Source organism: Balaenoptera physalus, assembly GCF_965194825.1.
Source record: "Balaenoptera physalus genome assembly, chromosome: 11".
Lineage (NCBI taxonomy): Eukaryota > Metazoa > Chordata > Mammalia > Artiodactyla > Balaenopteridae > Balaenoptera > Balaenoptera physalus.
In genome coordinates, this window is record NC_138896.1 from 31,188,502 (window position 1) to 31,213,505 (window position 25,004).

Consider the following 25,004-nt stretch of genomic DNA (forward strand, 5'->3'; position numbering starts at 1 on the left):
TGAGACATCTGTGAACACTAAATCTTCATCTTCCATAGTAAAAAGTCAATCGATAGTATTTAAAGCTGAAAAATAAAACAGCCTTGTAAGCATATTTGAAATGTGGAGGTAAATAACAGAAGAACAAGCTACAAAAGTTGAAAGTGTTTTCCTTCGGAAGTAGAATTACAGATTGGAAAGAAGTATGGCTAGGTATTTCTGTCATTATAAAACTTAGAGTATTATTTGACTTTTAATGTTATATACATTTTAACTTAGATAATAATTTTAAAATTATAATTAAGTATTTATAATGCACATAGCACAGTTCCTGTACTGCCTAAGAACAAATTAGGTACTTAATAAATTATTACTACTAAGGTTTTTTATTAACTCTCCTTCTAGTCATTAAAATCATGGCTTATCCATTTCAAATGAAAAAGAATACATAAGCCTACAAATCTAGGGAAGTTATCTGAAGTATCTGAAGTTGTGTAGTTACTTAGTGGCCAGAACTGGAGTCCAGATTTCCTGTCTCTTAGTTCTTTCAGTCACAACGTGGAGGATTCAGAGAGGATCTTTGAGGTTATCCGTGGCTGACAAATATGCTTGCAAGCAGAGCTGTTCTTTCCTAGCCTAACCTCGTATCTGGCCCGATAACTAGTGTGTGATAGACAAATGGATAGAAAGACAAATAAACCTTAGGCCAAGTGATAACCTACCCTAAGATTTTACCTCTTCATCACGTAGCTTTTAACAATTCCTATATGTACTATGTATTCGTTTACTATTTATTCTCAGAAAGGAAGGATCCAGAGATTTAGCCAGAACCCAAAAGAAAGAGGTACAATAGAAGTGTAGTTAAAATGAAACACCTTCAGGATGCTAATGATTGTGAAATCATTGAATTGATTTTGCTGTACTTTTGAAACCTTTTAGAACTTTAGAGAAATCTTTCTGCTGAATTTACATGGGCCCCAGCCAATTGCGGGGGTTATTGACTTCATCCAGCTCAATTTATTTATATTATAGATGGGAAAACTGAAAACAGTCAAGGGGAAATGGATTGCCAACATTTACCCAACATTTATAAACTGCCTGTTGGGGGAATGGTGGTCCTGGACCTAGAGATGTTATTCAGAAGGAAGTTGGGAGGTGAGAGCATTAGGTAACTAACTGGTTGAGGAAGATAAAGAAGAAACTTGTTCACAAGTACAATTAAGATACTGTAAACTGAGCATTGTAAGTTCCATGCCTAGGTTAGGTAATAAACACTATTGTATGATGATAATCATAGATCTTTTATTTTTTTGGAAAATTATTTTGAAGTCTCTGTTTTAAAGGAGAAAGTGCTGCATCCCATAAAGAATCAAGAATTTCTCATAATTCGAGTATAGTACTATATTAGGATTCTCCAGAGAAACAGAACCAATAGGATACGTGTGTGTGTGTGTGTGTGTGTGTGTGTGTGTGTGTGTGTGTGTACACAGATAGATAGATTTATTATAAGGAATTGGCTCGCATGGCTTTGGAGGCTGAGAATCCCAAGTTCTGTAGTTGGCATGCCAGAGACTCAGGAGAGACAGAATGTAGTTCGAGCCCAAATCCAAAAACCTGAGAACCAAGAGACGGTTTAGTCCAAGTCAAAAGACTGGAAAGGTCTATGTCCCAGTTCAAGGCAGTCAGGCAGAAGGACTTCCCTCTTATTCAGACTTTTTGTTCCATTCACCTCTTCAACTGATTGGTTGAGGCCCACTAACATTAGCAGGGGCTGGTGGTGGGGAGTGGCAATCTGCTTTACTCAGCCTAGGGATTCAAATCTTAATCTCATCCAGAAATACCTTCACAATCACACTCAGAATTAACAGTTGACCAAATGTCTGGGCACCCTGTAACCCAGTCAAGTTGACATATAAAATTAACTGTCACAAGTACACAAAGGCTTAAGATAGAACTGAAATTATTAGAGCTTAAATGTAGAATAATGACAGAAAAACAAGAACTATAATGAAGAGAATGAAGGTATATGGAAAAAAATCTGTCAGTCAGTCAGTCTTTAAAGACCGCACTGAAGTCAGTAACACTGAATTATCATAGATCCTGGAACAAGAATTGTGGGCATTATATTTGAAGAAGATCATGTTAACACTTAATATAGGAGACATTGGAGACATTGAAATTTAGAAAGCAGTAAGCAAAAAGCCCCAGAGGCCTACATTCAGATGAATACTGTGGAAGTAGAGAGCAAATTCAAGACCCTGAGCCAATTAAAACAACAAAATCAACAGAAGTTGGTGAAAATAAAATAGAGGAAAAAAAATTGTTCGATTGTTAGTGTCATTGATAGAAATGAGAAATTGAGAAGAGATTTATTTGTGGTCTCAAAGATGTAAAGTTTAAAGTGTACCTTTTATGCTCAACCTGCAAATAAAGTATCATAAAGTATTTAAAATGCAAACATGATGAGTATTAATATGCTAGGGGAAATTATTTTCTTTGAAACAGTTGTTACAAGTATAATATTATTTTTAATTTACTTTGAAAAATAGAAATAATATTTATCAGAAATAAATAAATGCTGTGAAAGAGTTCCTGTTGTAGAATAATGCTTTTAGCAAAATATTTTACTAAGTTACAAATAAATCTATAAAGTTACTATCACCATACCTTTATCCATATAGTTAAAAAAATTTGTATACCCATTCAACCAGTAATTGGTCTTAAAGGATTCCTCTGCTCTGTCAATTCTTGCATATTTTATAAATGCAATTAAATGTATACTACTTTCATTGTAATAAAAAAATCATAAAATATACTATCATTTCATGTCATTTTAGTTACTGCCAGAAATACTTGACTTGCTGCAGTGAATAATGAAGTACAACTTCCATTTATTTTCAGGGATTAAAAAAATTGAGGGGTTTCTTACAATATATTGATAGAATCAACTTTTTTTTTTTTTGAACACTGAAGGTATTAGAAGTATTTCTTGATTTTGGTTTCCTGGTTCTAGTATTGTTTTCACGCTGAGTGCACCCACCGGTCCTGAGCTCAGCCTCCTGTGGAACTGGACTGCCAAGCTGCTAACTTGCTTTTTAAGCTTACGTTGTTAAAGAGAAGTTTCTTTAGTCTTTTTGGTAATTGTAGACAAAAGTTCTAGAAGTTAGCGAGTGGGCAATACACACTTTAGTGTGATCACTGTAATTAGTTAAGAAGCTTGCCCTCCTCACTTTGTAGAGAAGAGGAGGTGAGAGTATGGAGGAGGTGATTTTGGAGTGTGGGACACGTCGGGGCCAGATGGGCTTGCGGTGCAGTAACACAATGATAACTTTCAGCCCTGAGGACTCACCGCATGGGAGTCCAAGGCATACTGGAGAGTGCCAGCAGTGCCAGTGCTAGTGAGGGTACTAGGTTGGGTGAGGGAAATTAGTAAATAAGGTAGATGAAAGCTAAAGGTAAAGTTTTCCTGCTAATTATGACAACATAACTGTGACATAAATTCCAGATCTCTACAATAGTTGTGTACTGGTTTCGAAAAGGTGTTTTTAAAATGGCTAACTCTTCTATGTGTTTATTTTCCATTTTCTTCTTTTTTTTTTTTCCTACTGAATGTGTTTATACACTGACATTTTGGAGAGTGTTATAAATACAGATTATTTACATGTATTGTGGATAAACAGTTGATTTATTGGGAAGACAATTTAGGGAGGTATACTTATCCTGGTCCTTTCTTAACATGAGTAAAATTACTTATATCTGTATAGTATTTTAGAGTTTTCAAATCATCACCATCCTGCATTTAAGAAAATAAAAAGTTACTTGACAGTGCAGCCTCCTGGTTCTCTGTATCCAGACAAATGGATACTGAGCCCATATTCTTCTCCACATTGATTATGTGTATTTTATTCTGTCATAGAAATGTTTTTGTTTGAAAAAACACATGTACACATATTTCCCTGACATTCTTCCAGTTTTTAGAAAAATATGTTCACATTTTTCCCACTGAAAACTTAGTTTCTTTCTGGGTAGATATATCATCTTTTTAAAAACCTTTCCCCCAAGATTTCTTTTTAAATGGTTCACAGTTAAATTTAAATTTCTATATTTAGGTAGAATTATGTTTATATACCAACCACCAGTATCCAGGAAATTCAGTGGTAAGGCTGACACATAGGGAGTTTATAGTCTATTTTGTAGTCTGTGTATTTAGACAAGGTTTGAAGCTTACTTAGCAAAATCTCTTGACCATTCAGAATTTCTTTAGTACAAATGCACTATTTGATTTCTTATACTTGTTAAGATAACAGTGTGTCATTTTTTAAAGATTAGTTCTTAGGAATATGTGTTAGATTTATTCCTTTCAAAGAAAGATGCATTCAGGAACAGCTTTTATATGTAAATATTTTTATAATATTGGATAGAGTTGGTTTGGTGCAATCACCATGGTTTGATCAAATTTGGAAGAAGTTACAGGCACATTTTTGTAGTGTTTTCTCCAGCATCTTTATTTTTTTCAGCTGGATGTATTTTATGTTCCTTCTAACTAATCAAAATAAGAAACTGATTTTGCCTGTGCCAAAAAATAGAACTATCATTTTTCACATTCTTTTATTTTCCAGGTCATTTTCAAGTAAGATTGTGTTTCTAGGACTTCTGAATCCCAGAAAACTCTCAACTTTGTAGATATAAGTGCCCAGATGAACATTTCAGGGGGAATCTAACTTTTCATGCAGTATGTTTTGTGTTGTGCATTCCAGATACAGTTAACTTTTTGTGTGTATATGATTAGTGTGGAAAGAAATTAATGCAGTCCAGTATTATGATTTATGGACTGAATCCTTTGCCCACTGAAGACTTGCCAAAACTAAAACTATTTTTTTTCCTTTGGATATTAGAAACAGCTACTGTTTTTGTTGATCTTTTAAAGTTCTGAATGGGCCTATTTCAAATCATACCAGCATGGGAGCTCAGATTAATAATATACTTATTCAACTAGTGATACTGAGCGAAACCATTGCTCACATGGATATGAGGATAAAATTTCATAAAATTATTTTCAGGTGCATTAATGCATTTCTGGAAGCTGCATATGATTTTTCTTTTGCATGAAAGAAGTCAAGGATTTCTCTTTATTGTATCAGTTACAGGTGGGCGTATAAGTTAATTTAATTGCATTTTTGTATACCTTAAAACATAAGACATTTTGCTTTTAAAAGCAGTACTGTGATTGCTGGATTATTCCCAAAGGTTTTTAACTCTTAGAATGTTTATCTCTCTTGAGACATCATGACTGTAGTATATTTAATTTAGATTATTGAGAAAAATTTCCTTTGTTGTTAGTTACAGCAAGCTGCTGAAGTTTCTCAGCTTCGGGGAGCAAGGGTAATCTCTGCTGAAGATCTTCTGTTTTTGATACGCAAAGATAAGGTAATATAAAATAATTTCATCGTATTGAAATGCCAAGCTTGGTGATTAATTACACTTATGTAAGGAAGCTGCCCTTGTTTTCTAGCTTTCACATTGGAATCGTAACCATTGAACTGATATTTGAGTCCTCATAGTTTGCACAACTAAATGGTTTACTACAAAAGAATTTATTTTTTATTTTTACATGGACAAGGGCACTTATGTAAAAGTATGCTGACAACTAATTCTCACTTATCCTTAAATATATATTTAGACATTTTCATTGCTACATAATGTTCACTAGATATTGACCAGGTGCTTTGTTCTAGTAACTGGGATATAACTAAGTGGCATATTTATTTTTCTTCTAATTTTATACAGGCTTTCATAGAATAGTTTTTTCACTTGAAATACAAAGTTTTTTCTGTGACACTGGTTAAAAGGAAAAAAGCAAATCAATCAAGATGAATATTGTTTAAGATAAATATATACCATAATACTAGGTTTTTTAATAGTTAAAGATCTATCTTTCTTACTCTTTGAACTCTGGCATTAAAATATTTATGCTGGTATTTACATGTATAATTTTGTCATAACTATCTTCCAAGAGTAGCTAGTTTGAAAATATTTTGTGACATTTTGCATGTTTTTAATAAAATTTTCATCTAAAAGTTACATGTGGAAAAACTAACTGAATAACCACAGCATGTTATGGTAGACTCTAACCCAAGTGAGCACGCAGTGCTTAGTTCCTAATGTTCCATCTTTCATTTCTCCATTGTTTTCCCCTGGCATTTTAATTACATTTACCCATTTTTGTATGTTTGTGGCTCTGGTTTTTATCAGAAGGCATCCCATCTGACCTTCTGGATATCCTGGTTAACATCCTTTCTGTGATACCCAGTTACTTTATATCTGTGAAACCTTTCCTTCTGACTGACTGAAGATTGACTAAACTTGGATGACGAAACTTCTCTTCCTTCTGCAGTGGGATTCAGAGATCTACAAACTGCACCTTGACCAGTCTACCATTAAATTTTATAAATTTTTAGTTCATTAACTCTTATATGGTATGAGGACTATAAAGAGAAAAGAAATGTCTTCACTATCAAGAAGCTATAATCTGGTTTAGGAAATCTGTATGATTTAGTTGAAGAAGCATTTTGAGACTCACAGCATTTTAAGGTTGTGTGATTAGATTGGAGAGGCTGTAGGATTTGTTGAAGTGGAGGTTTCTGCCTAGGGTGAGACGCGTGCAGCTATATGCAGCTATATGTAGAATGGAACTAACCAGGATGCAGGCTCAGTAATCAAGGCAAACTGTGATTAGTATGATGGCTCTGAAAGCGGATGGGAAGGAAGAATTCAGAGAGATGGTGAAGAGTAAGAATGTTGAGGATTTAGTGATTTCATTAGGAAGACGGAGAAGTAGGCACCATATAGCTGTGGTGCTGTGAGGAAAGAGCCTGAAGGTGCCGTTGGCAGGAGCAGGGACCTTGAGCCAAGATCCTTTACGAAGGCAGCTGGAGGGCAGTGGAGTTCGCATCAGTACTTTACAGAATATGTCCAGTCAGTTTTTCTTTTCAATCGACAGAGGTAAACAAGCCAGCACAAAAAATAGTCCACATTGACACTTCTTCCTGCCTTTCAGGGAAGTCAGAGTTTTAAATCCTATGGAAACTTCAGGAATACACACTGATTGTCAAAACCCTTCTATTGTCTAGAAGGACTGTTAATCAGAACCTTTTTAGCAACCAAGAGCCTAGCTGTAATATGATAGTTGCCAGTATTCTCATCTTTCTGCTCAAAATAATAATTTTATTTATATGCTGCTATGTTCCAAACAGAATTTAAAGTAGTTTACATGACTGTAATATAAGACAAAATAAAATCTAAAGAACTGAATTTTCAGGAATCAGAGGAAAGAGAACAAAAGGATAGCAAACACCTATATACAGGTATATGTTTTTTCTCTTAATAATTCTGGTTTATATTCAAGCAGAAGTCATTGACTGCCTACTATGTTTTACATACTGCACTAGGCAGCTTCACTTATTTTCTCATTTATTCCTCACAGTAGTCCTCTAAGGTAAGTACTTTACTTACTTTGTAAATAAGGAAACTGGGGTTCAGAAGTCATGTTCTACTTCTGGTCCTGCTATAAGCTCCAGTTGTGAGACTATCTTTAACCTCGGTTTCCCTATATATAAAAAGGAGATGATTATATTTGTCTGTATCTCAGGGCTATTGAAAATTTCAAATAGAATGCATGTAAAAGAGCTTTGTAAAATACAATTTATTTCAGCTGTCATTAGGAATCTTAAACATGAAGACCAGGAACCAGTAATAATCCATTCTAAGTGTAAGCATACAACAGATGACAAAGTATTATCAGTTACTTTTAAAGTTAAACAGTATTATAGTCTTCTAATAAACCTAAAGAAAGCCATCATTAAGACTCAACTATCATTCATCAGCTTTGAGTTTCATAAAAATATGTTTCTCAGATTACAGAATGTTTTCCAGAAATATAAAACGTAAACCAACTCTTCTAAATAAAAGCTTCTCAGAGAATAAAAAAACAATAAAAAGGAGAGTGCTTGGCTTTTTAAAGCAGTTGTTACAAACTCCTTGTCTAGCTGTTTGTAAATCATTTTAAAAAATAAAATTTGGTTCTGAATGTGTACAGAATTCCATAAAGTCAGTATTTTCAGCATAGTGTGGAGAGTTTATCACAATCTTCAGAAGGAATTTAACCAAAAAAACCAAAAAAACCAAAAATCATTGTGATTCTGGAGTATCTGGATACTTGCAAATGAAAAGTGCTTTTAAAAATGCTAGTGTTGTAGCTTTTATGTTTAATTTGATGACTAAATTTTGTATTCACAGTACTATGCTGAGAATTGCTATACCCCCCCTGCAGTGATCCTGGGGTAGACGTTATTAAATTTAGTTGTCATAATAGTCTTTAATCAGTAAAGCGAATGTATGTGTAAGGTTTTTTATTTACTTATTTCATATTTTTAATAGAAAAAACTTAGAAGACTGCTAAAATACATGTTTTTCCGAGACTACAAATCAAAGATTGTCAAAGGCATCGATGAGGATGATCTTCTGGAAGGTAACTTAAAGCACCAAACGAAAACCAGTATAACACATGTATTCTGATGACACATTTATACAATGTCAATGTAGATATTCCCATCACAGTAGGATGTATGTCCTTCTGTTACATCATGTAGTTTAGAAACTGTCCAAATATTTATATAGTTGGCAGTTAAATCTTGTATTTTCCAATTATGTGACTTCAGAGTAATCTGGTATTTTAATTCGTTTTTTAATAAAATGACCTGCTTTACACCAGAATATCATGGAACTAAGAAAATTGTGTTGATTTAAAACATAATTGATTTTAGCAAGCATAATTTTTCTGTCCTGAATGGAGGGAGCTAGAACTATTATTATATCTTTGAAATTGGCATGTATGGTTTTTTGTTAATTTATTATAGAAAGTATCTGATATGTTTTATAATGTAAAGTCACCTCATTTTAATGTGTTATTTCTGTGCTGTTTGAAATCTAACAAAAAGTCTGACACAGAGTGGGAAATTTTCCTTAGCTGATTTTCCAACTCAATTCCCCATTTTAGGATATTTAAAGAAAATATTTATGTTGCAAAATCAAACAGTGATAAGCTGAAAATGTATAATTATTAAATAATACTTATTAATCAAAATAAATATGTTGTATTTTTAAAGTAATTCATCTATTTTGTATTGAATATAGTCACTGCATAGTAGTATCCTTTGCTAGTAGATACACTGATAAAGTAGCTAAACAAACTCTACTGTATTCAGAAGAAGTCCAGAAAATTGGTCAAAACCAACTGAAGAGTTAACTAAATTTGAAAGAGAACCAGTTACTTTCATTGATCCTCAGTAAGTCAGCAAGTGTAATGACGATGCCAAAAAAAATTCTGATCAAATGTCTAATCAGTGTTGTCTATTTAATATTCCTGCAGTTCTCATAGAATTTAACTCCAAATGAATTTAAATGCTTCCCTTTATGGAGAGCATAAAGAATACAGACTTGGAGCAAAACAGACCTAAATTCCTATTAATCCCAGTTCTCTGCTTTCTTTCTATGTGTCCTTGAGGGTCAGTTTTCTCATTTGTAAGTCATAAATTATACTACTGACCATGAGAGTTCAACATAATGTATGAAAAGCACCTGATACATTCCCGCCACTGAATAAGTGATAGCTGTTAATACTATGCTTCGAATACCAAGAAGCTCAGAATAGTGAGACTAGTATCCAGTTTTACTAACACTGTCATATCAGTTTGATGCCCTCTCCTCCTTATTATTTCCAGCCTCTCCTCTTTATCATTTAAATTTTCTAATCTTGTGTGTCTCATATAAAGTTTTAAAATACAGTTGACCCTTGAACAATGCAGGGGTTAAGGGTGCCAACTGTCTGTACAGTCAGATCTGCCTATAACTTTACAGTTGGCCCTCCATGTATGCGGTCCCATGTCCCCAGATTCAACCAACCTCATAGGGTCACGTAGTACTATAGTACGTATTTAATGAAAAAATTCATGTGTAAGTGGATACACACGGTTCACACCTGTGTTCTTCAAGGGTTCACTATAGTTGATATAATTTGTAAGATAAAATACTCAGGTAAAATACATCTAATACTGAGATGGGAGTTCTAGAGTGGCCTTTTGAGGAACATGGTAGACTCTTTTCCCAGTGAAACACATTTAACTGGTGAACATTTTAAAAAAATAATAGTTTAAAATCTTTAGAAATTGTCCTAAGGGTAGACAGCAAATGGAGAAACACATTCAAAAAATCTACTAAATCTAATTAAGAACAGTGAAAGTCTGTTGTGTTTGAGCCACAATATACTCCCCTCATTTCTCTCCTCCCCTCCTACCCTGCTGCCCCAGATCAAAATGATAGAAGCTTTACTCTGGGCAAATGTGTCCAAGAACCATGGGCACCTGCTTCTCTACCTCCCAATCTAGGGTGACAGGTTCACCCCAAGAGAGGCAGGAGATCAGCATCTCTCATCTCCTTCATCTCTGTGTTGCAGAACCTCTGTGCTAAGCAAGCACAGCTAAAAGGACTGGACCTTCCTCTCATCTTCTAGTCATAGGGAAGCTCTACCCCAGATGGACCCTGCTTGCCACATCCTGGCTTGCTCACAGGGAATAAGCTTCACACCAGAAGAGACAAGCCTTGAAGACAAGGGGCTACCATCTCTGTCCAGATCCTCACTCTTAGATCCAGGAGAGTCTTTCAGGGAGAAGCTGCTTGCTATTCCCAACCCCAGCTCTAGTACTGAAGTACAAAGATTCAGCCTGTAAGAGAGAGCCAGCCCTTAATAACAGAGAGCTCTGCAGCTCTCCCTGTAGGGACTGACTATTTGGAAAAGAACATTTGAAGTTCATGGCTAAGGGTGTTTTAAAACAATGGTGATCCTGGTGGTGAACAATTAAGGGGAAACTGGTCACTCTGTGATACTAGTAACAACAAACAAAACAGTGCACTGGCTAAAAGTTTAACAAAGGAAAGAGATAGCTAAAAAGAGTCTTCCTGGGGTCAGAGCAAAACTTAAAGGCTGGCCAACCTTGACTCTGCAGAGTGACCTGAAATTATTTAGATTAATATGTGGAGCAATTTATGCCCAAGAGTATTATCAAAACAATAGAACTGTCAGCCAGCAGTTAGTGGAAGATAACAGCTGGGTATGATACCAATAGAGTTACACCAGCCAGAAACTTAGTGGAGAGATCAGGAAAAGTGACAGGTAAAGAGAACTTGACTAAAACCACAGTCATCCCTGGTGATCGAGGAGACTGTTCACATGCTCAAGGCTGTACCCTCTGAGGAGCAACATCCAAGGCTGCACACCGAGAGGGAAAGAGACTTTACTGAATTAGCCCAGCCAAGTCACTAAGCAAATAAACAACCAAACAAGCAAACAATAACAACAAGCCCCAGGAAGGAGAGGGAATAATTATCTAGAGTTGCTCCAATATATTACCTAAAATGTCCATTTTCAACAACAACAACAAAATACTAGACGTTCAAAGAAACAGATATGTATGATCCATGAAAACAGGAAGAATAAGCAGACAACACAAACTGCCTTTGAGGGGGTCCAGATGTTAGGCTTAGCAGACAAAAACTTTAAATAGCTATTATAAATGGTGTTCAGAGAACTAAAAGAAACCATGTGTAAATAACAAAAGGAAGGTATGGTTACTGTGTCTCACAAAATAGAGAATATCAATTAAGAGATAGAAATTATAGAAACAAGTGGAAATTCTGGGGTTGAAAAGTACAATGACTGACATGAAAAATTCAGTAGAGGGACTCAATAGTAACTTTGAACTAACAGAAGGAAGAATCAGTGAACTTGAAGACAGATTGTTAAAGATTATACAGTCTAAAGAACAAATAGAAAAAAGAATGAAGAAAAATTAATAGTGCTTCAGAAAAATATGAGACACCATTAAGTGAGCCAGCATGTGCAATGGGACTACAAAAGGGAAGGAAAGAAAAAAAGGAGCAGAAAAAATATTCAAAGAAATAACGATGGAAAACTTCTCAACTTTGGTGAAAATTATTAATCACATCCAAACAGTTCAGCAAGCTCCAAGTAGGATAAACATATAACGATCCACACTCAGACACATTCTAGTAGAAATGCTGAAAGACAAAGACAAAAAGAAAATCGTGAAAGATGAGAAAATCACCTCATCAAATACAGTGGAACCTCAACAATATTAACAGCCGACTTCTCATTAACAATGCAGGTCAGATAGCAGTGGGATGACATATTCCAAGTGCTGAAAAGAAAAACTGTCAACAACAAATATGTCAAGAAACATGTTCAGCAAAACTGTGTTTCAAAAATGAAGGCAAAATAAAGATATTCTCAGATACACAAAAACTGGAGAATTTTTTTGCTAGCAGACCCATATAAAAAATACTAAAGGAAGTTATTCTGGCTGAAAGCAAGTTGTACCAGACAACAATTTGAATCCACACCTACACACACCACACACACACACACACACACACACACACACACACACACACACACACACAAAGAGTGTCTATAAAGATAATTATGTAGGTAAATATAAGAGAATATATAATTGTGTTATTTATTTTCCTTTCTTCTCTTAATAGATTTAAAAGAAATTGTATAAAACAAGATATATAATTGTAATATTGGGTCTATAATATATAGATGTATAATATATTTGATAGTAGCAACATGAGTGAGGTGGGTGGTAACAAAGCTGTATTGGAGTAGGGAGTGACAGGTTTTTTTTTCACCCTGAGATGTTTGGGTTGTCTTTATTTGGTATAGGAGCACGTAATTTGTCACATTAAAAAATAATCTAGCTCTTCCTCACTAATTCACACTGATACTTTTGTGTATTAAACTGTATTAATTACCTTTTGCAATATTACATTCCTTCCTGACTTTTTGCAGTAACTTTCTCAGAGTTATGTTTTGCTTTTAAATAAGTACGGTAGTTTTATCTCTTATGAGAAAAAGAGTAAGATCTCATCCCATAGGTTTCAAATATATTGCCACAGTAGTGTACCTAGTATTTTCTTCTTTTAATTTCATGTCTCAATCCTGATGTTTTTTATTTATGTCTTTGTTTTTATTTATTTTCTTAATTAGGCTTACTGTAGCAGGATTCTTTTTCCAAATCTGAGAGCCTTTCCTTTTTCTTTTTTTTGTAAGGAACTTTATTCAATCCATTCACACTTATTGTGCTAATTGATCATTTGGTTTTATTCTCTCAGTCTTATTCATGACATAAATGATTTAATTCTGCATGACATATGCTTTTGTTTTGGATGCAAGGATTCTCCTTATGAAGATTATTTTGAGAGAATTCCAGTTCTGAATTTTATATGCAGTATTCAATACATATGATGATTGGGGCTGATGTAAACCTATTTAAGAACATTTCTTTTTTCCTTCCCTTACTTCATGAAGACAAATTGAGTGGCAGTAATAATGCGAACAAAAGACAAAAAATCGCTCAAGACTTTCTCAACTCTATAGACCAAACAGGAGAACTCTTGGCAATGTTTGAAGATGATGAAATTGATGAAGTTAAACAAGAAAGAATGGAGGTATAGTACATGCTTCCCTTTTTAGGGTAATAGAATAACTGCAGTGCATATACTATTTGGTTCTATTCTTATGTTCTTTAAATGTGGTCTGAAATGTCCAAATCAGTGGTTTCATGTCTGAAGGCAGCATTGTACAGTGGAGTAACCCTGGAAAGGATGTCAAACTCTGCCTTCATAGCTGACTTTGGGAAACAACTTCAGTTTTCTGTTTCTTTGTTTCCTCCTTTGAATATGAGTAGGTTTCCCTAAGCTTCCTTCTGGATCTTACTTTTACTGATATTATTTTATTCCGTAAAAGCTAGTTTATAATATTTACTTAGTTTTTGTACCAAACCATCCAGTTATCTTTGTGGACAAAGGTAATCCTTACTGCTTTTGTGTTGGCATATAGTGTGAAGAGCTATTTTTCCAGCTGTAGTTGCAGCCTCTGGTTGGACTCACCAGATAAGGTAGGATCCAGGGCAATTCCATGCTTTATATCACTGTAAAACACAGTTAGTGACATGTGTTTGGATTCCCTGGGTATGTTTTAACAATGAATATGAAAATTGTATGCCTTCTATTTACCCTAGCTTTCTATTCATAAAATGGTTTCCTTAAATACTTGTGGAAAAATAAAAGTAGTGATTGATTTCATCTGAGTGCCTTCCAAAATATAAGGCATTATTCTTATCATTCTTATTCTTATAATATTTTTACATGTAAAAAAACAAATCTCCATTTTTCCCCTTCTCTTTAAATTGGTCAAGAGAGGTAATTCCAGAGCTCCGAAAGATCGTGCTAAGTGCTGACTTTATCATAGTCTCTGTGCATGCTAAAAATATAATTATTTCATGTTAAATTTTGGAGGAAGTCCAATAGACATATATGCTTTATAAAATTTAACCACCTTCTTTAAAGAATTAGTATGCTTAGATCATGAACTGTGATCTAAAGGCAATGTTCTTCTTAGGTATCAATTACCTTAGAAATGTGTGGTTATCTTGGTTTGAGGCAACTGCAAATGATTTTAGTTCGCCTTGGGCCAAAAACATGCTAAGTTGTCCAACGCAGATGATAAACATGTATTTCTGATGTCATTATGGCCTAAACAGGATATGATTGTTTCATGGCATGGTTTCACTTATGATGCATTACACAGAGAGCAAATATTGTTTATGCTTTATTTTTTAAACATTTTTATATTATACAAATGGGCATTAAGAAAAATTTATTAAGGAAGGACTCTACAGAAAACATTAGTAAAATTGAACAAGTAGCTTTTCAGTTTTGAAGGGACGATCTCGGTCAACCAAGCCTGTTGCCCGGAAGGGCATTTCACAGTCAAGGAGAAGAGAAGAAATGGAGCATGTTGTAACACTGAGCTCATAATAGCAGGCTACTGTAGGCCTGGAGGAGTGATGAGCCAGTAAGGTACAAGTTCAAGTGAATAAAATATTTGGAAGTGCAGGATAGAAAAAGCTTGGGAGCTTATGTGGTTTATATTTCTCTCCCCTGTAGTTATATTGTATATTACATAGTGGTAACCAGGATAATAAAATATCAGTAGTTGATAAAAATAGTTACAAGAAAGTCAGCTTCACCTATACAATAAAAATTAGATTGGCAGTTTCTCTAAGCTTTGTATCATAACTAAGATCTCTAACCAAGATAACAAAGAGTAGTTTTGAGATTCTGTTCATCCAAATAATAGAGTTTAAACTGGATAAAAAAATACTGAACTTGTAGACATAACTATAGACAGTAAAAAGTGGAACCGTTAAGAGCATAGGCCTTGCCTGCTTCTAATTTGACAGGTTATAGTTTCAAGCGTAAACCACAACTGTGGCAGTCCATATGAAACCACTTTGGACTCACAGACTGCAATCCCTTGCTTTTAAAGTGCAGTAGAATAATCAGTCCTGGCATCACTCAGTGATTTAATTTTCCTCTAAGCATCACTTACAGTTGTAGAAACTTTGTTTACTACCTTCTCCCCTAGAATGTATGAAAGTGGTATGGACCTACCAACAAAGCTTGTTATTGGTTTTTTTTTTCTTTTTTTTTCATTTAAATGTAATTTAGAAGACAAAAAAAATTTATAGACACAAGCTCACTTGGGACCCTAGATTTTTCTCAAAATATTGAGCAAGCATATGAAAAACTGAGTTCTTTCCCATTGTTTTCAGCTGATTTCTTTGTGTGCCTGGCTTTGTGTTTTACTCATAATTTACTTCATTAAGTATTGTGTGATTTGAAATATAAAAAATGTCTGAATTTTTATATCCATTTCTACTTGCTAGTCCATTATCATATTAACTAATGCTTACCCCATTTATTTTTCTCCAGCACCAAATTTTTAACACTTTGGTGTGTGTGTAGTAGAGATCTGTGACCCATGACCTCTGAAGACCCTTCTAAATTATCAAATAAAGATTAAATAATGTTCAGAATTGCTTTAGTGTATTTGAGGGACTGGGAAAGAGAAGCAGGGAAATGTTAAGCATAATGCATATAAATACTCACAACTCCCCTCCAACCACCCCTCAGAGCCCCTAAACCCACCCCAGAATGACCCACGTGTGTTTGGCTGTTGATCCTGTTTCTTACGTTCTAAGTTTTTGAGATTTAATCAACTAAATGTGACTGTGTCAACCAAAGGCCAAGGAAGGGTCACTAAAGCCTGCAGATAGCTTTGTGTTTTCTTACCAGAGGACCTGTGGTCACTCACAGAAGAGCTTGCCTAAAACCCCACTGCTCTACTGTGAAGGAACTTGGAGAAGCTCAAGTTTGTCATTAATCAAGTAAAGTATCTGGTCTACTGAACCTGCTAGGTTTTGTGAAGAAGATGTGAATAAGGAACGCCTAAAAAATTGGGTGAACTCTCTACCTTCTGACTAACCCTCAAACTGGTAAAATAAACAGGAGAACAAAGATTAGAGCTCACCAAAGAGCAGCCTTTAAACAGCTTAGGGGGCTGAAAATCCCAAGTGACTGTTTATCTTGTGTTTTTAAGTTAGAGGCCTAATCCTGGAATCTAGAGAAAAAGCAGAATGGAATACATAAAATGTAAGGCAGTTTAAAAATTGTTTAATTGACTGAAAGTTGAGTAAGATCTCAGGTGGTCATCTGAATTTAACCTGAAGTGACTAGTCATAGATTTTTTTTTTTAATATACCCCTTTTTAATTAATTAATTAATTAATTAATTAATTAATTATTTTGGCTGTGTTGGGTCTTCGTTTCTGTGCGAGGGCTTTCTCTAGTTGCGGCGAGCGGGGGCCACTCTTCATCGCGGTGCACGGGCCTCCCACTATCGCGGCCTCTCTTGTTGCGGAGCACAGGCTCTAGACGCGCAGGCTCAGTAGTTGTGGCTCACGGGCCCAGCTGCTCCACGGCATGTGGGATCCTCCCAGACCAGGGCTCGAACCCATGTCCCCTGCATTGGCAGGCAGACTCTCAACCACTGCGCCACCAGGGAAGCCCTAGTCATAGATTTTTCAAATACAAAGTTTCTCATAAAGGTTGAATGATCACAGAAATCAGGTATACCATTCAGTTATGCTCCAAGTGTAATACGCTTATGATCCCTGGGGGTTTTGAGTCCCAGTGTTATAGTTTTTGGAGCTAAGTAGACTGGAAACCTCGGTGAGAGAGGTGGCTGACTATAGAAGTTCTCCATCTTCTCCTGTTTATGAAATGTGATAGTTCAACACTTCCCCTTTTCTATCTGTCCTGGATTTTTTAGTTATAAAGGAAAGTAAAATAAAATGCCTTCAAGACTGAGTTCAAATATAATATCTTAGATAAGATTTATCATAAAAAGGCTAATCCCAATAAGATAAATGTTTACAAATACCAAAAAAATTGAAGACATTGAGTTAAAAAACTGAAACCCAGAACAAAGTTTTAAATATACATATATATGGGATTAAGAAATGCAGAATTTATATACTAGAGAGATATAGTTTATATACATATATACATTCATGATATATATAAATATGCATATATATTTACACACATGCATATACTATGCCTACATGTGTGTATGTATGTATCTTCCAAAACCCCTCCCACCCACAGCAGCTGATAGGATGACATGCCCTGATTGGCTTAGCCTAAGTCATATGCTCCATCTCCAAAGAGGGTGCAGTTAACCTCTGTAAAATCATGGATCCCTGAAGCTTTAGGAAGAAGGAATGGATGCTGGAAAGGCAGCCATGAAGGTTCTTAAGTGTAAAGGCCCTCTACGTTATGTGTAAGAATTAAGAGTGGTGCATCACAATCTTGACTCTCTGCTCAGATCTCTGGGAAGTTTTCCCTAAGAGACAGAATGTTAGAATGAATGGAAATCATTTTCTTTGGATTCAAGCAAACCATCCATCCATCCTTTCACTCTTTAATTCATTCAGCATTTATTTGAGCTTCTTTTGTAAATCAGTCACTATTTCTAGGTCCTGAGCTTATGACTATGAAAAAGACAAAATATGGTTTCTGCCCTCACAATCCTTTAGTAGTAACTGGCAAATCAAAAAGTAACTAAGTACTCTGGTGAGGGGAATACAAGCCCAATAAATGGTCGCCATTTTTATTATTACTATATTTGATCTTGAATTTTGAACCCTCTAGGTGGATTATTGGTTGTGTGATGGAGCCATGTATATTCTATTTCACTTGCTATTTTATTTGAAACTTTGTTTATCCTGAAGTAAAGCACATTACATCTTCAAGAAATTTTTTATTATTAACTTCAGACAGGTCCATAGAATTAACCTCAGTGTGGTTTGCTGAAGAGGACACAGAACAGAAAAATTAGAAGTAGACTCCATTTTAAAACATGAAATAGTGTAATATGTCAGGATTAGTTTCTGAAAGAGATTCAAGAGAACACATCAGTATGTCTTTTTTATTCTTTTGAAAGTAACTTCTGTTCAGATAATTTAGAAATACTCTGAAATCATTCTTCAGGGAATATTAATAGAAATACCACCCAAAACCTTTGGTAATTCTAGCTACACAGAGCAGAGTTAATGTAATTTAGTATATGTTTTTCTGGCCTAGAAACTGCAGAACAGGGAGTATTACGTGGCTTTAGGAGAACCCAAAGTTTGGTGTAATGTGTAGCTCTGAAACTGATTTCCAACTCTATCAAACTACTTTTTATCCACGCCTTCTGATTATGTAATGGTAGAGATCTGTCTATTCATTGCCATAAAACATCTGGAGAAGACATTTTTCAATTAATGACATGAAAAGTAAGTTACAGATCTTATAAAAATAGAACATTCCCTAACTCTTACCCAGGTACTTATCCTTCTGTAGCTTAACACATCAGATTTGACAGATGGTTCTCAAGGGATTCTTTTAGGCTTTTCTTAACCATGTGAACTGAGGGTAGAGTCAGACTTCTGCTTTGCTCAGAGTGCCCCACATACCAGGTGTGAAGCTAGAAGTGGTTGGGTGGTGGTGGTAGTAGTTTAATCATTCTCTTACATTCAAGATGTTTAATCTGTTGGGTTATGCTTTGCTATAGAAAAATTTTAGAGCAAGATCAGTCAAATAACTGCCATCTTTATGATAAAAAATTTAGTATCACTTCATTTATGTCTTCCACCCTCAGACCCATTTAGAATTTTTACTATTTAGTGTGGGTGAAATTTAAAAGATTCTTCTCCCTGCTCTTTCCCTAGTCTATTGAGGAGTAAAATACATGGTAACAGCATTGAAGCAGTACTCATAGTAGTCGTATTTCCTTTAATGCAAATCAGGGCTTATGATCTGATGTCCACAAGTATCTTTTGTTATGGAGACAGCATATTTTAAATCAGGCCTTGGTAGTAAAATATAGGAACAGTGATTGCCATTCACTTCCACCTTCCCCACCGAGGAGTTTCAGCGTCAGTAAAGTGGAGAATCATTTCTAGGGTGAAGATATGCACCAGTACTGCAAACTGATCATCCGTGTCTCCCAGCGCTGATGTGCCGGTGTGGGCCTTACTGCGCTGCACTGTTCAGTCTTGCTAAGTGGATATTCGAATAACACATCTGAATATACTGTCCAGTTAAGTTTTTAATAGAATCAATCAATATTTTCTTTCTCAAATAATTTCAATTTGTCCTTTTGAAAATGAAACCCTTCTCTTTTAAAAGATACATTTCAAGCGTTTTCTCAGAGATCACTCCACCAGCTTGTTTATAAAACACCTTGGCAGGGAAGAGTTTTAAAATATCATCGAATTTCAGAACGCCACAGGATTTACCACTAATTTACATTTAATGTTTGTAGTTCTCAAGTTGTGGCTGTTGTAATAACCAAAATGTTTTTTCCCTGAATATTTTGTAGATTATGTTTCCCGATTCTTTCTCCTTCACCCACATTCCCCACAGTAGGCGGGCAGATTGTTGTTACATAGTCTGGCCTTTTATCTTATTGGTTTAATCTCAACAAGTTAGTCCTTCTAAATATGAAAATAAATTTATTATGTGGAAAGAGTTTTGTCTTTTTAATGCTATCACTTCTTTAGTGGCATTAACAGATCATTAATTGTTTGATATAGATAATTTCCCTCTATCCCTTAATTTATTTGCTGCCTTAAGATCAGCTCTTATTGTTCACCACTTTATGGTAAATCATGCAAATCAAGCTGCTTAATGCAATTAGACTTATTCTTAGCTCATTGTATTCCTCATTTAGAATTCTGGAGTAAGCTGTAAATATTTAGTGATCCGTGTAATCTGTTGCATGTGGATGTCTGTTGGGAGCTCTCCTTTTCATAAGCATTGGTCCGAAGGACAGATCAGGTGCTGCCAGCCTTCTGCTTTTCATGACTCTCCATTTTCTACAGTAGAAACTTAAGTCCTTAGCACGTTATTCATGCATCTTTCATGATCTGGCCCCAACAGACCTTTTCATCTTCATCTCCCACCATTCCTGCTCCCCCCCTTTTCCCATATTACCTCCCCAAACACACATGTATACACACACACACACAACCACCACCACCACACACGATTTAAGGAACCCCCTCAGACTTATAGTTCCCTAAATAGGCATTCAGCTTTTCTTCCCTTCCCCTGAGCTTTCTCCATCTGGCAACATCTCAGTTCTGATATTTTAGTATGTGATATATTGTAACTAGTAGTTTTTTCTTAGTTTGACTTACTGAATAAGGTCCTTGAAAGCATGGACTTATTTTATTTACTTTCATATCTTCTGTACCCAGCACAGTGCCTTGAACATTATAAACTTTCATTAAATATTTGTCCAAATATGGTGAATAAAATAGGTGATATATGCAAATATTATTAATCTATCCTTTGGATGATCTGAATTTTTTTTCTCTTTTGCTTAAAGAATGCAGTTTCTGGGTGTATAAAGTTAGTCTTTTCTTCTGATTCACGTAGGATTACAAAGAAAGCTATAGATCTTTATGAAATTTTTGTGTCAGGAGCTCTTCAACACATCTTTTACAGGTGCTTTCCAGTTGCTAATGGTTTTCATTGCTTGGATAACTTCCTGTTCAAATTAGACTAGTGGCTTTTCCACAGTTCTAGCTGTAGAAGTTCTCCTAACCACACTGCTTCAGTATTGACCTGCAGTGTTCCAGATCTGTCTACAGGCTGATACTGAGCATCAGTTCTAATTTCAATTAACAGACTTTTTTTTCAAATGGACCAATACCATATGTGACTATTGGTTCATTCTCTCTAGTTACCAATTCAGAACATTTGGCAGTAAATGTTATACACTTTTCCTTGTGTATTTGCTATTATAAGATTTTATGATTTAGCATCTTCAAATAATAACATATGCTTATTCACTTCTCTGATCCATTAAATATCTCCTCTGGACAATTCTTTTAGTTATTGGTTGATTTCTACTTAGAAAATATCAATAGTTTGAATTTGCATATGCCTTAGGTTACTGTTGAATTTTTTGTGGCATGGAAATTTTGCATTTCCATTCGTTCTACTTCATACAATAGGAAACTGTTGTTTCACTCAGTCCTTCTAACACTAAGGAACAATTGACCAACAAATCACCAGATTCACAAAAGTTACTTTTGTATTTATCTGCCTCATCTACTATATTGATAAGACTGTGGGCTTGAATTTAATATTCAATTCAAATTAATATTACATTCATCATTAATTTTTACCATCACTACTTTGGCTATTATATTCAGTTACAAAGGGAAGTGTTTTGCCATACTCCCACAGTTAATAACATAGCCATGTAATGAACTTTTTAAAGTGTGGTATTTAATTTTAAAGTGACCAAGTAATAAGTATTGACAATTTGGGCATTTTATCCTACTCTTTAAAAATATTTATTAAATCTTATTTTAAACACCCTTACTTTTTTAAATTTTTTATTCTTTTGGTTTCCATTCTTTTGAAAATTTTAATATATCGTAGACACTCATCATTGTACAAATCAATCAACAGATTATGTTAATTCTATTAAAATTTTGTAAAAAATCTCAACCAGAATAGGTCTTTATCATTTCTCATGTTGAGTATGGTTAGCTGCTGCATCTCTCAGATGAGTCTAATATCATTTGCTTAGATCAGTGGTTCCCAATCACATGGGGAGTTTTGTTTGTTTTTTTTAATTGGAGTATAGTTGATTTACAATGTTGTGTTAGTTTCAGGTGTACAGCAAAGTAGATCTGTTATACATATACATATATCCACTCTTTTGGGATTGACATATACACACTACTGTATATAAAATAGATAACTAATAAGGACCTACTGTATGGCACAGGGAACTCTTTGCAATACTTTGTAATGGCCTATATGGGAAAAGAATTTAAATTTTAAAAGTCCTTTTAAAAGTCCTTGAAGAAAAGGCATCTATTTCTTGTAGTAATTCTGCACCTTAAATAGAAGACAGCCATTAATAGTGGGTTTATTGACCTCTCAAATATGGAGAAGCCGTACGTACAGAAGTGACCACCTTTGGGAAGACACACTGTGGAAAAATCCAAAATCACTGAGGTAATTGTTTTAATTTTGAAAAAATATCTTATTATATAAAAGCTCTATCAGAGCTTTTAAATAATTTAAAATTAGACTTTATTTACCGAAATTCAGTAAGTACACAAATATCTCAAAATACTGCTGTATTCTTTTTTTATATCTGTGGAAGTTATCCAAGTGAGGGAGAGACTGAAAGAGGACTAAGAAGAGAGGGAGGGAAGGAGGGAAAGAGGGAGATGGAGATGGAGACAGAGAGAGAGAAAGAGAGAGAGTGAGAGAGAGAGAAGGAAAGAGGAAGAAAGAAAGAATTGAAACCATTTTCCCTAGACAGTAGCTCTGTGTAAAGTTCTGTTATCCATCTGGGTTTAGCAGGGAAGATATTTGAATCTTGGAAGACTTGTTCCTTGTAGCCCTACAATAAGTTCATTACAATCAATAAAATAAAATAGCCTAATGTAAGACAGTTATCACTCTTTGTTTAAAAAAAAAAAGGCTTCAAGTGAAATTTTTGGGAATTTCCCCCATCCTCTTAAGCAGTTCTTTTTTTTTTTTTAGTTTGGCTGTGAATGTGGGTTCTTAGTTCTCCAACCAGGGATTGAACCCGTGCCCCCTGCATTGAGAGCGCGGAGTCTTAACCACTGGACTGCCAGGGAACTCCCTTAAGCAGTTCTTATTGATAATCCATCATATGTTTTTTGTTTGTTTGTTTGTTTTTTATTTATTTATTTTGGCTGCATTGGGTCTTCGTTGCTGCATGCTGGCTTTCTCTAGTTGCAGCGAGCAGGGGCTACTCTTCGTTGCGGTGTGCAGGCTTCTCATTGCGGTGGCTTCTTTTGTTGCGGAGCACGGGCTGTAGGGCACGCAGGCTTCAGTAAGTTGTGGCACGCGGGCTGCAGAGGACAGGCTCAGTAGTTGTGACTCACGGGCTTAGTTGCTCTGTGGCATGTGGGATCTTCCCGGACCAGGTCTCAAACCCGTGTCCCCTGCATTGGCAGGCGGATTCTTAACCACTGCGCCACCAGGGAAGCCCCATCATATGGTTTTGAAGTAGACACTGTAGTACATCATTTGTATAATTAAATATTGCTTAAACTTTTCCTGTGACTCATAGAAACTCATCATTTAATTTATTGTAATCAAAGAGTGATGAGGTATCTTGATGGCCTGGATATTATTTCTTTGGGCTATCGGTCATCTCAAACTCATCAACTCTTCTAAAAAATTCTTCTACTAGTACCCCTTGGTATTATTTTAAATCCTTCCATCCACTTGTGTGGGACTTGGGTACTTTCATATATAATGACTATAGGCCAGCTGGTTATATTCAGGAGTTATTCAAAGAATTGTGGATTCTCTGAGGCAAGAAAATTTATAACTCATTTTAATACACTTTAATAATAATGAACCTCATCTCTCAATCTACCCCCTTCCTTCCCAGAAACCAAACCAAAGCTGGGGTGTGGGGGTGGGAATCACATTTTATTTAAGCTAGAAAATGTTTTTGTTTAAATTGTACCTAGGATTATTTAATGTTCACTTGGGTGTGGAGAAATAGACTATATTAGTGGGAACATAAGTTGATATATAGCTTTCTGGAGAAAAGTGTAGCAATATCTATCAAACACATTAATAAAAAAAAACCTATATGCCTTTGATCCAGAAATTGCTTTTCTAGGTACTATATTAAGGATATAATTGAACAGAGACTTTTTTGAAAAATCAAATGTATTCATTGTCTTTTTATAGCAAAATTTTTGTTTAACAATGGAAATATTAAAGTTGTAAAGTTTCTTCTTAGCATAGCTTTTGCTATAGCCCATAGATTTTAACAATATATAATACTTCTATGATTTAAATACTGTTTTCTAAATATTCTCTAGAATTGCCCTTTAGCCTAATTTATGTAGGAGAATATTTGACATATATAGGTATATATTTTCCAGGCTGGATGTTTTGTCTGTTTCAGCCTCTATTGGGTGTTTTAGTAGCTTTATTGCATAGTAGTCAGATTGTTAGCTATATTATTTTTAGTGTTAGGAATTCATTAGAACTTAGTAGGTATCCTAATATGTTGTGACTTTTTATAAATGACTCATGGACAGGGTAGGGAGATGTTTATGTATCTATTATATCATTATTATTAATAGTATTCACTTGCTTTTCATCTTCTTTCTTAAAAGTAAGCCTTTTATTGCTGTGATGTATTTGTAAATATCTCCTTTAATGTCCCACCATTTTTCTTGTATATAGTCCAGTTCTCCTACATTAGGAGGGAGAAGTTCAAGAGTTTTTCTTCATTGTTGATAGACTCTTCATCAGTAGAAACTGGTTCTCTTGGTCCAGTGAATACCAGGCTTGTTATATCTTTGCCTGTCTTTACTGTTAATCTTTCTGAACCAATTAGTTTGGGTGTAACTGTCATTAATAGTATATTAAGATTATTTCCTTTAATTTCTTTCAATTGATGACATT

At 35.0% G+C, this 25,004-nt stretch overlaps 1 protein-coding gene across 12 annotated transcripts in view; it reads left to right on the forward strand.

The window, feature by feature from the left end:
* The window catches only part of SUPT3H (SPT3 homolog, SAGA and STAGA complex component), a 446,064-nt gene that overhangs the window by 270,997 nt on the left and 150,063 nt on the right, over positions 1-25,004 (forward strand). For 11 of the 12 annotated variants that reach the window (XM_082412497.1, XM_082412496.1, XM_082412492.1 and 8 more), the window contains 3 exons: positions 5,320-5,406; positions 8,416-8,506; positions 13,427-13,566. The exons of the other annotated variant lie outside the window; for it this stretch is intronic. In XM_082412497.1, coding sequence (XP_082268623.1) covers positions 5,320-5,406; positions 8,416-8,506; positions 13,427-13,566 — 318 coding nt within the window. The remainder of the gene's footprint in view (positions 1-5,319; positions 5,407-8,415; positions 8,507-13,426; positions 13,567-25,004) is intronic. 12 annotated transcript variants of the gene reach the window in all.